Source organism: Diadema setosum, chromosome 6 (assembly GCF_964275005.1).
Source record: "Diadema setosum chromosome 6, eeDiaSeto1, whole genome shotgun sequence".
Taxonomy (NCBI): Eukaryota; Metazoa; Echinodermata; class Echinoidea; order Diadematoida; family Diadematidae; genus Diadema; species Diadema setosum.
The window spans coordinates 21184385-21200444 of record NC_092690.1 but is presented as its reverse complement, the minus strand read 5'-3'; the positions used below and the strand labels follow the sequence as shown (position 1 = coordinate 21200444).

Genomic DNA, 16060 nt, shown 5'->3' with positions numbered 1-16060 from the left:
CATTTGTCTTTCTTCCAACAATAGGCAATATAACAATAACATAACAATAACATTGACACTTTCTTTCAAGAATATATAGGAACAACAACAACTAATACTACAATTTTTGCAAATACATAAGTATATGATTACATACCAGAAATGATAAAGAAAGGGTAACAAAATATTTTGAGAAAGGCAAACGAGGAGACCTTAGTGAAGCATAGCTTGTGAGACAAGGTCCCTCAGGAATAAAAGATGGAAAAATACATTGTGTATATATATATATATATATATGTATACGTAGTGGGAAAAAAAATAGCAAAAGGTACACAATTCCAAACGGAAACAGGGAATAGACAAGGGAGGCTATGTGTAATGGGGTGAAGGGAGATTATGTACATAAAACAAGGGTAGGAATGAAGGGAGGGGGTGGAAAGGAAGGATAAAAAAGGGTTATGTGAGACGATAAAATACATACAAAAACACACACACTTATAACAAAAACAAAAACAAAAACAAAAACACAAAACAAACAAAACAAAACAAAACATAACAAAACAAAACATGACAAGAAGACAACTGGGTTTCAATAATATTATACACTGATACTTTCTTTCTTTTCTTTAAAGGGGAAGTCTGACATAAAAGTATATGCATCTGTAATATAACATACAGGACTTACTTTCAGTTATTGACATTAACATTGTTAACATTGTTTTAACGACATCACGAATCAACACAATAAGTATTTAAAAGATGAGACTTAAGCCTACGCTTGAAGGCTGATTTATTTGAAGTATGTTTAATGCTTGCAACACAACCAGCTGGCTCGTAATAATGCTCTTGGGTGGAGCTCGAGCTGTTGGAGCTAGCAATTCAGGTAGCAACGCCACACGGGCTCTGAACTCTTATTTAGAGCTTCATAGCTAAACTTACAACAGACCCATCAATTTCGTTTGAAGAACATGTACTAATAGTGCCAAGATGGCATTCTCCTATGGTAAGTTCAAAAGTGTGTGTGTGTGTGTGGGGGGGGGGGGGTCACTTCCGGGTTTCTTCAGCTGACAAGAAAAATAAAACAGGTCTTCAGCTCATCTTTCTCCTTTCACTTCCGGGTTTCTGCGCCTGACAAGCAAAAAAAAAAAAAAAAAAGTCTTTACAGCGAAAAAAAAAAAAAAAATCCACAAAACATAAACTTACCGCGCTCACACTTCAAGGTCTCTATTTCTTTTCTAGTGCCACTTACGCACTTCCGGGGTAAAAAAAGTGGGGCCCAGTAGTGGTGACACCTTATGTATTTCCTTGTGTGGTGCCGGCTTACCCGCCGCACCGCGGGTAAGCCGGCCATGTTCTCACTGTTTGCTTGACTGGAAATTTTTTTCTATTTCGTTTAGTTTTGATTTGTTTTGTTTTTAACCATGATTAAATCGAATTATAGAAAATAACACAATTTAAACACGGTTTAATGCGGCAACTGTTTACCATAATTTCCAAACCATGATTTTTAGGATTTAAGGAGTGTTTTCATTATTTCAAAAGTGTCAAAAATAACTCTTACTTGAACCCTTTGTTGTTCTCACGTTATTGATTATGTCGGTGCGGAATAAAAAAACTCTTGAAGGGATCGCACATTTTTGGTTGAATTTCACTTAAAATGGTATGCTCTGTACTATATCATAAGTGCTTTCTTGGTATCTTCGAAAAAGTTAAAAGCCCAATTCTCATCTTTACCAATACTGTACCATCCCTTTAATGGTATGTATTTCATGTCTGATTGTAATTGATTTTAGTAATGGATTAAAGTTGTGGATTCGGTCATGCAGTATTGATTACAAGCTATCCCAAACTTTGATGCACGAGTAGTCTTCAAATGCAAGAATCCCGAACAAAAATTTCACCGGTTGTACACTTAGTCTTGTTTCCAGTCGGAAGTCTTATAAAATGATATTTGGCTTTTGAATGTTATAGCACTGGCGGATCCAGAGGGGGCGCACTGTGTGCGCACCCCCTCTTTATTAAATTTTGTTGTTACAGCAAAAGAAATAAAAAGAAAAAAAAATAAGAGATGAAACCCGGAAGTATAGCACCAGATACATGTATATTGTTTGTACCCCCCCCCCTTACGGAATTCCTTAATCCATCCCTGTATATATAGGCCTTATATAATCTATTGAATTGTTTGCTCCGCCCTATTGAGAGAACTACTTCAAGTCTACACATCAGAGAGGAACTACCTTCGTACAAAAAGCAAAGACTTATCTGTTTTTTTTCTTCCGAATAGAAGAACCAAATTTATGCCCATGTAGAGAGTGAACATCTATTTATTATCTGCGCGATGGAATAGCTACACCACAATATAAGACAAATAAGAAACGGCACTAAATTCAAGTCTGCTTTGAAAACAATTTTTTTTTTTCACAGTGTAAACGAACATGAAATGGTCATAAAATGGTAATTTTAACCTACAAATTTTGATTTAACTTGTTTACCGGCAGCACGTGTTAAGTCGGCATTAGTTACAGAGCTCGTATGGCCCTACTTGTCGGTCTATCTATGAAATTGTGCGTTTTATTTATCTTACTTGTCGCGTAGATGTATTATTACATTTTACATTTCTAACACAATCATCATCATCGCCAAAATTACTCGAGTACGTGGATATGTCCTACGTTACGAGGCATAGCAATGACCAGTCGATTCTTGTGTACAGCTTTGCTCACCCACCAGCGCGCGAAATTTCAGGTCAGCAGTCGGTTACAGACCACGCCTCCTAATATTCACAGGGCTCTTTAACTCATGTTTATTCATATACTCAGATTACCATCATCTACAAGGTTAAAATTGTCGGGATGTTATCTATCTTTGTAAAGCAGTTGGTAGCTTTTTCTCAGACTTTATCAAGGCAGAGATACTTTTTTCTCATTACACCATTTCCTCGGAAACTCTCCATTAAAAGTAAGCGAATTCGTGAGGGGAAAAATGGCAAGAGGAGTAGCTAACTAGTGTTGCGTACAAAGTTGTGCTAGAGAACTATTGAATATTCATGTTTGCTTAAAAATCTAACCAATCGACGATCTGTTTGCTCCCGCGCGAAATTCTAGCATTGTCGCGCGTCAATTATGCCGACGCCGAGCCTGGACGTCCTCCTCCCAAATTGGTCAGCGGGTACTGCACACGCGAAAGAGCATTGAATTTGTGAATAGTGACCAGTCGCCTGGACATGCATACGAACACCTGAAAAGCGAATATTTTCCAGGTTACCTGGTTCGTGCATTTAACAGAAGGTTGAGAAAAGCCAACCTTGTTGTAACCTTAGTATTGCTTTGCATTTCCAATAATCGGCTCGATTAAATCTAACGTTAGCTAGTCCACATCTCCTCATCAGCAGGCAGTTAGCAGTTCATGAGTTTATGGGTTCGGGGTTGGGTCGCCTCGACTTGGCTTGGCGGATCCGAAGTGCAGCGTTCCGTGGTGTCGTGGTTCCTGACGTGCGCTGAGCGTAGGCCCTACTGCAGACGAGATTTTGTAGTTTCTACGCGACCGAACTGATCAGATTCAGATATCGGTCACACTCGATTTTGTACTGTAGCAGCTTTTATAGTTAATTCTGCGGAAGTAGATCCCAATATTATGACGAAAAACTGCTTGGACGTTTGAACCTCTTCTACGGTGCTTCTCTTGATGCTTCAGGCTCAACAACTCATCCTTGCGTCCCATTTCTTCAAAATGTTTCCATCGAGGTCGTTCAGACATGAAGATGTTTTGCGAGAGCTGCCGGTCTCGAGCAGTGAGTAAAAAACGAGTAGAATAACGTCTAGCTAATGTCCTAATATCAGAATAGCGTCTTCATTATCAAATCATGAAATGATAAGGAATACTTTAATGCCGTTTACAGAGTTGATCATTATTTTGAGTAGCCACTTAACAATTAATCCTTATGAGATCTGACAAAAATCTTTACGCCATTGACGAATTAAAGCCAGGTAAACTTACATCAACGTAAGTATATTCTATGATGCAACAACTAACAATTGCGTCAACTGTCTAAGTTGTTAGACAGTCATGTACAGTACTACAGACCTTCTTTCTCCTTGCCTTAGATTTAATTTGGTTCAGGGGCAAATACATTGTATCTTGGGATCTTGTCATCATCTCTTAACAGTGGGATAGGTAAGCATGCCATGGTCAGCTCAGTCAGTCAATCCATTTACTATGTACAATTGTAAGATCAGTCCGGGGCCGGGGGTAAACCCGCTCATTAGGGGGGCACCTACTCAATAGGGATCCCTGACCCTGTCATGAGCATGGCAGGGGTGCTCATGAGGCCGCCGGGGCTAGATGCTGACGAGAATCCCTGTCCACTTTAAATAGGCTATTATCCATTTGTCATAATTATTAGGCTATTCCAGGCAAAATCGTGAAGTAGGCCCCACCGCAGTGCGCGTGCACCCCTGCGTTAGCAAGCAAGGGTAGATAGGGTTAGGGTTTAGAGTTAGGTAGGGTTGTATTTATGGTTAAATTGGCTGTTAAATTAGTCGAGGGACATTGGGAGTCCTTCCGAGAATAAAAAGTTGAAGACCAATATAATGCTGTGGAAATCGGCCCCACCGCTATAGCAATCTCGCGTAAACGCCGTCTGGTGGGGCTGCATTCACGAGTATTATACTGTGGAAGGAAGCCCCACCGCCGTGCTTACCTACCGATGGATGCCACTCGGTGGGGCTGAGTTCACGAGTATAAATAGGCGAGCAGCCGTAGTATCGGATAGTACGGACACGCAGTGGTGGGGCCTATTTCACGAGTATGCCCTATTCCATAGGATCTACAAATTTTCGCAAGTTTGCACAGTGATTCTTTTTTTGTTTTGTTTCACACACAGGGATGGCAAGTTCAAAATTTTTTTATGAGTGAGATTTTCATGACTCAATGTTTCGGCGGTAGCGAGGGTGTGGGAGGGTTTTTTTCCTCCCTCCCATGGTAGGGAGCTTTTTTTTTTTTTTTTTTTTCAATTTTTTTTTGCGATCAGGTGCATTATATATACTTAAGTGACTATTTTTTACTTAATTTGAAAGACAAAAGGGAAATATACTTTCAATTGCAAGTATCACTTTAATCCTTTGAGCTATGCTCATTATTATAGGCCCAAGTTGCAGACTTCGCCCGATGCGTGAGAAAAATGGGTTCCATGCGTGAGATCGTGAGACGGACCCTAAATGCTTGAGTCTCACGCAGAATGCGTGAGACTTGGTAGCTCTGCACACTTGTTCCATCTCCATATATGATGAAAAGAGGGAAAAATTGATAGAGTAGGCCTAGGTGGGTACTTCAATTTGTGAGCAAACTAATCACTTTGCAGGTTTACGGGTTTACTTTCTTTGTGATTCCGCCCCGTCTACCAAAATCTTTTTGCGCCTTTTATGCAAGCGTCCCATGGCATTCAGCGCAGACAGCAAGCAAGCCATGCAATACGCCATATACAGAAATCTCCTCCCATGTCATGCCATGTGTGGGCAAGCTCACTCTGGAAATCCCTCAGCTTGCTTGGCTTGCACATTATCTGCTTGACTGTGATTATGAAATATTGTGCGCACTCGTAATGCGCACTCCACTCAGATACATTTCTGCAATATTCTCACATTCAGAGCTTGCAACATGCTCAAATTCAAGTTGTGGACCCTGACCTACTGTAGTTATGATATGGTAGGTTAAAAAAAACTCGCACCAAGGTTCAACTGCATGCAAAAGCATAGTTTCTTCATGTAGCCAGTGGTCGAATTTTGGACCATGTTATGGTCAAATTATGGGCAGCTTGCTTTGCTGTTATCAAGCGCCCCAACAATCATGTGTAATTTGACATCGTGTAGATGACATGCTGCAGGACATACCTGCCTCCTTTCATTTATGCAGGGCTGCGGTACGGTAATTGTTAGTTGGTGTCTTTGTAAAAAAGTAAAAAGGAAAGAAGAAAAAATCTGTCAATGATTGATTACTTACACCCATGCATCTTTACATGATATAATGTGTATATGCTTTATCTTACTACAGTTGACAGTGATGCCAACATAGGACGAAGTCTCCGATCTGCCAGTGCCATGACCTTGGCCCTGAGCCCCGAGGGACCCCCACTGGTTCCGATCCACACCACTGGAGGAGGTGGAGATGGCCCCTTCTGCTCCCCTGTCCAATATGTGTACTCCACCGGCAGGACAAGGAGACGGCTAGAGCTGGGCACAGGTACATGAGACGAGCTAGCTTTGGACCCCAGGGTGTCTCAGATTACAGATGGTGGTTGATTTCATACTGAGTTATCACAGTTCTTAGAAAAGCTTTTAGTGTGTAGATTTATGTGTGCCAGGGAATTTTTGAACATTTTCCTCACAGACATTAGAATTGCAATCTAGTTATTACAGTAAGCATGTTGTAGCAAAATCAGCCCATCCTCAACAGGTTAATTGGGTCTTCTTTTCCCACAACATTACTAAAACAACAAAACTAGCTAGCTAGCTGTGTGAAGATGCTTACGTGTAGAAACACTTCCGTTACCGGTACTACAGCTTAAATACTGTGTCACTGCGACTTGTGTAAAGACGTACAGATTTGTGTTGATGTAGCGCAATTTTTCAATCAGTTGCAATAAAAACATCTCGACATAGGAATTTCATGAATTTGAAAAACCGTTCTATTATTTTCATTTTCCATATGATCAATGCTAGTTGGCCCGGCCCATATTCATGTGCACGAGCTGGTCTTCTGTATGGTTGTAGTTGTATACATGTACTTGGGGCACACCACCTCATTGGGCTATGCACCCTGCTCTTTGCAATAACTGACTGAAGTGGGATCTTTCATGTGCGTGCAATGTGGCTCTCTCATAGGCGGGACTTCCATTTTATGTCCAATTCAAGGAACAGACTAATGCATCTGCATTGTACTAGAGGGGACGACACGATAACAGTACGTCATTGTATAAGACCCACTGGTATCTGAACCTGCACCCAAACCCGCACCGTACAATCGAAAGGCAGATGTGCTACACATTGAGCCACATATTGATATTGATGTAGAGCTCAATATTTGTAGAGCTCAATATTTGTGACTTATTGTCTTCCAAAAAAATGTGTTCAAACATTACATATGCTCAATACTCAACAGCTGTACATACAGTAATAAGTTAAAGTGTTCCAAAGTTGAAAAGTGATGAAAGATGCGTGCGTCATGAAAAATGTTCAATCCTATGTAATGTTTATCCTTTGTTGATGTTCAGATAATGAGCGCCCAGTAACACCAACGTTTGAAGACTTCACACCACAGTATGCAAGCACGCCCGGACCATCCACACCTCACAGATCCCAATCAAGGACTCTCCAGTCAGCGCGGAAACGCCACTGGACACAGACGTCAGACTATTTCAGCCATCCGGGTTCGCCCGAGGAAGCCATACTGGAGGAGAGTGTGTCGTGGCTAAGGCGGGCCAAGAAGGCGCGGCTCGAGAGGCGCGAGTCGTCCAGTGAACTGACCAAGAGGTTGCAGGCCCTCACAGCAGACCAGCTTGCCACGGTCATATCAGATCTCGTCCGCAAGCACCCGGACTTAGAAGAGGTCTGTTTTCTAAATTAGAAACTTCTCGGGCCATATGCTTCACATTGGTAGCCATTGTATGTTTTTATGATATTTGTTTTTGATTTTGTAAACTGTCTTCTTCATAATGTCAGAAACACTCCAAGAAGAATACACAAAGTCTTGATCTAAGACATGATATTGTTATTGAAAGATAAAAAAAAAAAGACATGATATTGTTCCAGCGATTTCATAGATTTTGATTTTTCACCAGAAGACTCTACTCAGGTATCCAGAATCTATTGTGGAAGGTAAATTACTAAATTTTAATTACAACATAGTCTACACAAGTCTTGTTCATTTTTTTTTTAAATTCTCATGATTAAATAAATTCTCACAAATGTTTGCATCTCTTGCCCGACGTTACCATTGTGTAACTTGCCTCTTTGATCCATCCATGATTTTAATAAAAGTCTTGCTATCGGGCCACCCAGCATACAAAGTGTACATACATGTATCATCATCGTCATCATTCGCCTCATCCAGTTTTGATTGGGCTTTGCCCCCCAATAAAGGGGATGGCCGGACTTGCCTCACTCTGAACAGCAACCACTCTCACACCTCCTCTCCACCTCACCCAATTCAGGGAGCCCTCCTTCCTTTTGAGCAAGCCTTCCCAAGCTCCTCCACCTGTCTCTTTCACATCTTTCAGTCGTCCTCACATTTGCATGTGGCTCATGCTCTCTTAAAGGGGCATAGTCCCGGTAGTGTAGATGGCGCTGTTGATGATACTGTCGATCACCGTTAGAATTGATAACGAAGATTACCGAAGTTGAGCTGTCATCAAGAGTAAAGTGCGTAGGTGTTGCTAAGTAACGTTGCCTTTGTTGTCTTCTTTGCGCATCGCGCAGTCTGTAGTAATGCCAGGGTGCGTGCATATGTGCTTGTTATTATGACATCACAAAAGAAGTTTGCTAAAGCTGTCATCCCCCTCAGCCGAATCATGAGCCGAACTGTGATCGGACCACTGACTACAGTGAATCAGACTTCTTCGGACTCGGGAAAGTGGGCCAAAGCGTGAAGCGCCAAAGAGAAGTCAATAGCGTAGGTCTCTATAAGAAACTTGCGCCGTGCGCCCGCGTACGCATTTGACTAAAACACCGGGACCATGCACCTTTAACTCTAGCACTTTCCTCAAAACTTGATTATCCTCCTTCCTCAACACATACATGTACTGTAAGAGTGGAAGTTTTCACGTTGTGGAAATTTTCCAACATTTTGCGCAACTAGATGCCAGCGTGAAACTAGAAGCAGGCAAATATTTTTGCATGCTGTATGTTCTAGTGATTAACATCCTGAGTCCGCGGAATTAAAGACACAAGAAATTCACCTTCAGAATACATGGCCAAGCGCAAAAAACTACTCACAAAAAATGTCTACATTTACAGTACTGGGTACCCATACCAGCCTAATCTGTTTGCCCTTGTGAGCCGTTTTACTGATTCCTTGAACCCATGGATGTCCATCATATCCTTGGTCGTCTTTTTATCAATTAGTTCCACAAAATACATCACTCTCACAACCTTATCAATATTCCATCTGGTGACTTACTAAAGTCCAAGTTACTAACTGTTCTGATATGAGGATTATATATTTCTAATTCATCCTCTCTTGTTTTCGTGGACATCATTTATATCAGGACCTCCAAGAAATCATTCCAGAACCTGACATTTCCAGCTACGAGGAGAAGATATGTGACCTCTTACACAGCGTCTACCGTGCCATGCCACGACAGAGACTGAGCTCTTCCCGAAGTGCCTTCCACTATCGCCGTGTTCGGCTACACATCATTAAATTCAAGGTACGGAGAAACAGACACACACACACATTTTTTCTTTTCAAGTCCATAACATAAATGCTTGTATGTGGGACTATGTAAATGCTGGCTAAGGCCTCATAATGTGCATATCATTCACATTACATTATCAGCCAGATTGACACAATAATGACATGTTTTTCGATTCTCAGATAACCATACTTCACAGGTTTTGCTTTTGAAAACAGTAATAACAACATTCATGTCGCCAAAAAGTCTTTGTTTTTGTCTGTATAGGCGGATATTGGTTTTCAGTTACAGCCACGATGTAGTTATATAAGGAAAGTTTCGAAGTTAGATCCCTTTAAGGTATTTCTTACATGAAAATATGAGTGTTGAATTACTATGATTGTTAAAACTCATTAGCACCACACATTGACAGTGGTGTTGGCCACATCCATCCATGTATACTTCTTGCACAGTATGGGATCAGGGCTACTGCATCTGTAATAAGCCCATGCTTTAATTGAACACCAATGGGGAACTGGGTTAAAAGATACTGCGTGACTGTACCTGATGTCAGGGCTGCCAACATTGGAAACTAGTTGAGAGTGATACTCCCATAGGCCAGTGCTATAATTTAGGAGTCAAAATGAGTGAGATCAATAGAAATGCATGCAAATGAAATAAATTTTTAGAGTGAGAAAGGACCAAAATGAGTGAGTCTCACTCTCAGTGAGTGAGCTAGAGTTGGCAGCCCTGTGATGTTTGTGTCAACACTGTCAGAGTTGCATTGTACTCTCAAATTCCATCAGTTCTGTCCTGTAATGGATTACAAGGGGTGCAAGCCCCTACATGTTCCTCACAATGCAGCAACTCGCTTTACCCTGGTTTTACCTGCATTGTGCCTACACAAATGAGTCTTCTCCTTTATGTTGGACTGGGTAGGGGGTGGGGATAAGTGTTTGACTGGCTAGTTCATGTGTAATCCATGTATTGTTCTATTGAGCACTCAGTGTTAGAACAAGGGCATGAGCAAGGGGTGGGGGTGTGGAGTACTGGGCTGCTGTTTTATTGGATTAATTCCCATTGTGGAGTTCTTGGAAACCCGGGGAGAAGGGTTGCAGAGTTTTTAGGCAGAGGTGACTAAGGCCTTGGGAATGTTTACCAGAGGGTGACCAAAGATGACGATAAAGATGGTCAAGCCTGGTCAAGTGCAGGATGGACATTTGTTGTCATTAGTGCAGTTTGTCACGTTACATTTCTGAAATATTAGAGATTTAATCATTCAAAATACTAGTCTCACTTTTCAAAATTATGTAAATGGTTATACCACTATCGATGTATGTAGATTTTGATTCTTCCAGGTAGTGTGCTAAAAGCATTTACAGTGTACCGGTATATTAAATCTGTTCGACTGTACTTGTGAAAATCATAAGTAAGTCCAGTTGAATGGATTTAATTTACAGGCTTGTACATGAATACATTGTAGTTACCAATGTTCAGGTATTTCTCCTTCAAATTGTCATTTTCAAAATTGCTCCAAACTTGAAACTAAAAGGCATTCTTTAATTTTCTCAAGACAATCTCCCTCAAAAACTTTCAATTTTGAAATCAGTTAATACATTATGAGTTTGGAAATGGTCATGCTGTGTGGTACACTTCACTTGCGCGAAAGACAGATAAAACACACACACACACAAAAAAAAAACTCAGCTTTTTTAATTATTATCGTGTTTAATTTGTTTGTTCCTCCTAATGATTAACAGAAAGAGTGTGTTCAACATGGCCGACATTTTCTTCATTGCCGAGCCTGGGATGCGGCCATCAAGTACGTCCTGGTTGCCTGGCGACACGTCCATAAACTTCCTGTGTAAGTCAGAGGACATTGGTAATTGAGTTCATTGACCTTTTTGATTTGTTGTAAAACAGTGGTGTTATTGATTTATGTGTGTAGGTGTGCCGTTGTTGCTGTTGCTGACATGACATACATAATATATGACAGCTAGCTGTCAAGTATTCATTTTAGCATTGCTATCATGGGCTGTGAAGCATTTTGGATTGCATAAGTAACATTTAGTTTAGAATTGACTAGTTTAACAAAAAAGAAAAGAAAAAAAAGTGTCATGAAAGAATGGATTGCATACTGCACTGAAAGTAAACAGATATGGGGTTCAAGCCTAGTTCTGGCATCTATGTCATTGTGAAAGTGTACAATGCATTATCATGAAATGTATGTGCACTGTATACATGTCTGCTTGGCTGAAATACTCCCAAGGGATGAGATGGATTTAACCTGTTGAGAACAAGTCCTGAGTATACTTGGGCATGGGTCTGTGAGAAATGTGTGTTGTAGCAAAATCAGTCCATCCCCAACGGGTTAATGCACTGTGGGTGTGGACTTGGATTCCAGCCACAAGGGCAAAAGTTAAGTAGAGTAGTTGGGCACTTGAATGAAATGTTCCATGGTTAAAACCTTGCCAGACAATAGAGAGAAGACCAGAACAGCAAGAAAAACATTGGACAGCAACAAAGAAACATGCCATTACTGTGCAGAAAAGACTTTGCCAATGCCTGGATAAGAGGGGTTGCAAAGGGGATTATGGTTCCTAGCTTTTGTGCTTAAATTAATTGTTACAGGAGTTGGTCCAGACCCACTAGACCAAGGAAAACTTGTATAGGGTAAGCAGGGATGGGCACTTCTGTTTTGGGTATTCATCAGGATACAAAGCCAAGTGCATTCCATTGTGTGGGGTGGGGCTATTGTCCCCCCCCCCCCCCCATGGTTTGTACTTCAATAGGGTATTCAGCTTAACATTCAACAGTTAAGGACAGCAGTGATCTTTCCTTACAGAAAAACGGGTATGAAGCTTATATGCAACTACTAAGCATGAGCAAAACTATCAGCAAACTATTTTTGTAGTGATAATAATAATTCAGAGTACTTATGATGTGCCAATTCCACATGACTAATGTGCTCAAGGCGCAGTGAAAAAAAAAGTGAATTATGAAGTACAAAAATCATTACACACACATACATGAAAGTAAATGGAACAATGATAATGAAAAATAAATTATTATTATTGTTACTGTTTTTCTTACTCTTCTCAGAGGGAGGCTGAACACCTCGAATCAACAGAATGTGTGTCCCTCTGTATGATGTAGCCTACACATGACGCACCTGTAGGAGAGAGTGTGTTCTGGTGTAGCCCTGCATGTGCTTGAGAGTATTTACAATGCTGCAACATTGTGAATACTCGAGTGCACTGCATCCCCACTAAAACAACAAAAAAAAAAAAAAAAAACATCATGCACTTAGACATGTGCACTGTTTATTTTCTAAAATGGGTCTGTTAACTGAAGCCTCTTTGATGGACAGGTTATGTGGAATGTGTGGCAAGGTTGTCGTATGGAATACTGATTGCCCCTATAGGTCAACAAGCACACTCGTCTGACATGTCTGAACGTCTCAACACTCTAGAACTCTTGGAAACACATTTGAGAAAACATGATTAGGAGCGAGTTCTGGTGTAAGTCTGAAACCCCTCATATTTTTTTTTATTCATTTGTTAATTATTTTTGAAGTAGCTAAGGTAATTGGAATTTTATTTTTCCCTGATTTTCTTACAGGTGGGAGTGCCCAGCCCACAACAGGTTAAAGGTCACATGTTACCAGGGACTTGCAGCTGTGTGTGTGGAGGCTTTGCGGAAGGGAGACTTCAGCCGGGATGTGCTAGAAGCATGGAGACCAAGGTGAGTGTGCTGTTAGAAAGGAATAGCGGTTTGGCAGGCCTGCACACTAACCCATTGTTTCTACTGGTCTGGCCTGTCTGTCAGACCAGTAGGTATCCAGTTTTTGCTGAGCCCACCGGAGGTGAGGGGAGACTAAGGGATCGCCTGCGGCATCTGTCCGTCCGTCGTCCGTCCATCCGTCCGTCTGTCTTCTGTCCGTAATGCTGCAAAAACTTCAATAACTCTTTACTCTGGGCTTCAATTGCAATCAAACTTTGAGGGAAGAGGGGTCATACAAAGTTTCACATTTTACCATATATTAAGGTCACCTCAAGGTCAAAGCTCACAGGCAGGGGTCAATGAACTTAAGGGCCCAGTGATAAGTTTTTATGGCACGTGTATATTATGGGTCATAACTTTTGATCCATAACTCCATTTGTGACTAAACTTGGATGGTAGATGTCCCTTGGGGAGTGGATGGTCACCACAAGGTCTAAGATCACAGGCAGGGGTCCAATGTTAAATTTTTATGGCATGTTTCTATTATGGGTCATAACTTTTGATCCATAACTCCGTTTGTGACTAAACTTGGATGGTAGATGTCCCTTGGGGAGTGGATGGTCACCACAAGGTCAAAGATCACAGGCAGGGGTCAACGAACTTTAAGGGCCCAATGTTTTTATGGCACGTTTCTTTTTTGCCATAAATTTTTACCCTTTTACCTCTTGTTATCTCTTATATCTCTTTTTTTTTTTTTTAAATCTGTTATATCCCATTTGCTTACAATTTCTTGTACGCAAATGGGCTAGACACATTATGGCACTTGCCTTGTTCCATTCTTTACTGGTCCATTCCTGAAAAAGTTACTGATCTGACAGTAATTTTTTCTGGTCCTGGACCATCGGACCAGTGCCAGTGTGCAGCGTTGTAATTGAAGTGTTTTGGGTATTGTCATCCACTGCTTACAGGTAATTATGTGAAATTTTCAAACATTCAGGAAGAACGTGTTATTCTTTGCAACTTTATAGCTCAAGACATATATCTATCTGTGGGTATGAACTCATCCAATCACCTGATGAAGAATTATCTAATCTTCCTCTTTAAGAATGACTTCATTGTTCTATTTTACATTAACCTAAAACTCTGATATAGATGAAGATACAAATACTAATTAGCAACTGAATACAATTTCACTTGAAATAACACTACAAGGAAGTGACCATAAATGTTTGGATCAATCTCACAGACTTTGTCATTCATCAAACACAGTTAGTGATATTTTCATAATTTTCATAGGTGTGATTTGCTCATGTTTACTTAAATCGCAACTGATTGACAAAATGCCATTCATTAACATAGATAAATGGCAATCACTCCGTGTTTGAGTAATAGCCATGATGAAAATTGTGGGCATACATTCTGGGGTGGCCGTGACTGAAACCCTTCACTTCCTGATTGTCAGACAGGCGTCATATGGGGTTTAAAGGGTTTATGTTTGTCATGAGGTGAGGATAAGAAATACAGTGGACTCCCGTTATAACGAAGTCTTCGGGACTGGCAGTTACATCAAAATTTCGTTATAACTGAACAAATAAACAATAAAAGACATAGAGCAGATAATGTTGCAGCCTGAATTTTACTTCGTTGTAACTAGAGTTTCGTTATAACTATGTTTGTTATAACGGGAGAGCACTTTATTATCAGTGTGGTGGAATTTAGTGAAGGTCAATGTACTATACGTCAATGGGAGATGTATTATGTCATGATATCTTCACCTTCTCCATGATGCACATGTGGTTACTTTGAATACATCATTTTTTTTTCCTGAAAATGTTTATTTCCATTTTCCATCTGACACGACGGCTGGATAGTCCATATTCAACTGCACTAGCTGGTCTTCTATGGGGTCCAGTTGTGTGTATACATGGGGCGGACCTCTTCAGTGGGGTATGCACCCACCAGCTCTTTGGGATGAATGAATAAATCTGGATTTTTTTTGCTTTTAACCTCTATTTTATGTCCTATCCGAGGGACAGAATTTTGCCTTTCTTGATGGGACAGCACAGTAACACACAACATTGCTGAGACCCGCTTTGGTTTAAACTCACACCCAAACCCAATAGATATGCTACCGATTGAGCCACCTCAAAGTGTAAAATTTATTCGATTTTCGACTTTCGGCCCAGTGGTAATCAAACCTCGCCCACTCTGCTTCTTCATCATAATGTACTTAAGTCTGAACCTGGTGTGGTATTGCATTGTACATGTAAGTCTGTGAAGCAGACACTGTAATCCCTATATAGCCATGCACAGCAGTAATGATAGTCTCAATTCTGATTCATCCTTGATATTTCTTTTTGTTTTCTTCTTTCTTTTTTCAACTAATTTAGAATCGAAGAGATGTGCAGCGCTGCTCCAGAAATGATTGCCTGCATCCAGAGACTAAACTTGGTGATAGCTGCAGTGTCGGAATCGTAGGAGCTGCATCTGTCCTGTCACAGATGGTTGATTTCTAACAGAGAGGGCGCCTTTTCTTCTGATTGTTCCCCCCCCCCCCATTTTTGCTCAAAGCAGCATAGTTTTTCAATGGAAAAACAGAAAACAAAAATCCAGTGACATCATATATTAATGAGTTTGTGTTCACTTAGTGATAATTGTATGGGTGATATCACAGTACCTGTGCTGATTTCAAATGTAAATTCAAAAACATACTGTCTCTGGCGTCCACAAGACAAAGGCATAAAATTGATTCAGAACCCAAATATTTATTGTCGATGAACTGAAATATTTTCTTGTGGACAGCAAGAGATGATGATAACTGCATTCATAACCTTCAGTGACTAATGACCTCCCATTAGGTTTAGTATCTCGTGAGGTTACTGATTTGTAATTTTGGGATCATAAAACACACACACACACAAAACTAATTAATGATGCAATGCATGTCTATTGGAACTTTCAAGTCTAGCTCTG

The 16060-nt window shown here is 40.6% G+C and overlaps 1 protein-coding gene across 1 annotated transcript; it reads left to right on the top strand.

The window, feature by feature from the left end:
* The first annotated feature begins 3672 nt into the window (after positions 1-3672).
* Positions 3673-15565, top strand: LOC140229630 (uncharacterized). The gene is made up of 7 exons (XM_072309876.1): positions 3673-3769; positions 6028-6216; positions 7247-7581; positions 9239-9400; positions 11125-11228; positions 12986-13108; positions 15478-15565. The coding sequence occupies exons 1-7, from the start codon at positions 3709-3711 to the stop codon at positions 15563-15565; spliced, it is 1062 nt and encodes a 353-aa protein (XP_072165977.1). The 5' UTR covers positions 3673-3708.
* Positions 15566-16060: the final 495 nt, after the last annotated feature.